The sequence below is a fragment of the Seriola lalandi genome, unplaced genomic scaffold (genome assembly GCF_002814215.2).
Source record: "Seriola lalandi dorsalis isolate HSWRI2012SDOR001 ecotype SW California unplaced genomic scaffold, Sedor1 jcf7180002006711, whole genome shotgun sequence".
NCBI classification, from domain to species: domain Eukaryota; kingdom Metazoa; phylum Chordata; class Actinopteri; order Carangiformes; family Carangidae; genus Seriola; species Seriola lalandi.
Genome location: NW_019477364.1, coordinates 1 through 1,187, shown reverse-complemented (window position 1 = coordinate 1,187; position 1,187 = coordinate 1). Strand labels below are relative to the sequence as shown.

Below are 1,187 nucleotides of genomic sequence, written 5' to 3'. Positions count from 1 at the left end.
CAGTGGTGTGATGAATGTGACCAGAACCAGCACTTATAAATATAACAGACTGGCTGTTGTGACCTGTGAAGAGTGTAAACTGGAGTCAGTGAGACCGCTCACTATTAATATCTGCAGTAAACAGCCGTTAATTAAAGTTGAGTGCAGTGTGTGTAATGTTGAAGTGCAGCTACAAGGTTCAGGTGTGACCGGATAGACACAGTTGGTGTGAAGCATGAACAGTTTAAATGAGAGATCCTCGTGGATGTGGTCTGGAGCCACATGAAGTCCACCAACAGGTGTTCTGCTCACCTATGCACCTGCAGGACTGATGACTGTTTTTCCAGTGATTTGATGGTCAGTGGTTTGGCTATTGACAGGTTTTGATCTGATCCTCTAAATTGACCTGCACTGGAGCAGGTTAGGAGTTTGGCATAAGTTACCATGGTGATTTACCCTGGTAACAAGTGAACCACCGTCGTAGGACTGAAAACTCAGAGTTAAACCTGAAGTTACCTCGATAACATGTTCAAATCCTCAGAGCACTTGGGGATTTGAACATAAACTCATGTAGGTTTCTGAGATCAGGATCTGATGCAAACAAATGACCACTAAGTTTTAATATCTGTGTCTTTTTGTTTTGGCAGGTAAACTTATCTGGAGAAGAGTGACGATGCCTGGACGGTAAGATGACTGATCAGATGTGTCACCTGTGAATGTTTATCTGTCACCTGACTGTCTCCACACCTGTACCCTAACTCTTCTTCTTTGCCCTGTTATGGTCTCAGACTGTGGAGTAAGGCCATCTTCACTGGCTACAAGCGTGGTCTGAGGAACCAGCGTGAACACACAGCTCTCCTGAAGCTGGAGGGCTGTTACACCAGAGATGAGGTTGACTTCTACCTGGGAAAACGTTGCGCCTACGTGTACAAGGCCAAGAAGTAAGACTCTGCACTCACCTGTCTCACTCTACGCTAACCTCTATCACAGGTCACCTGGTCAATGATGCATTTTAACAGGTTAAATGTAGTCAGTGTCAATGAGCGTGTTTTCTAGTCTTTGAGTGGATGTCTGTCGGTTGACGAGTCACGTCAGTTTACAAGTACATTTAAGCTTTAAGTAAAGTGTGGAGGATTGCAAAGGGTGGGTGTGTGTGTGTGTGTGTGTGTGTGTGTGTGTGTGTGTGTGTGTGTGTGTGTGTGTGTGAG

The 1,187-nt window shown here is 45.2% G+C and overlaps 1 protein-coding gene across 1 annotated transcript; it reads left to right on the top strand.

The window, feature by feature from the left end:
• The first annotated feature begins 529 nt into the window (after positions 1 to 529).
• On the top strand, positions 530 to 949 carry LOC147819996 (large ribosomal subunit protein eL33-like). The gene is made up of 2 exons (XM_087178912.1): positions 530 to 663; positions 768 to 949. Exons 1-2 carry the CDS (start codon positions 653 to 655, stop codon positions 922 to 924), a joined length of 168 nt encoding a protein of 55 aa, XP_087035038.1. The 5' UTR covers positions 530 to 652; the 3' UTR covers positions 925 to 949.
• Positions 950 to 1,187: the final 238 nt, after the last annotated feature.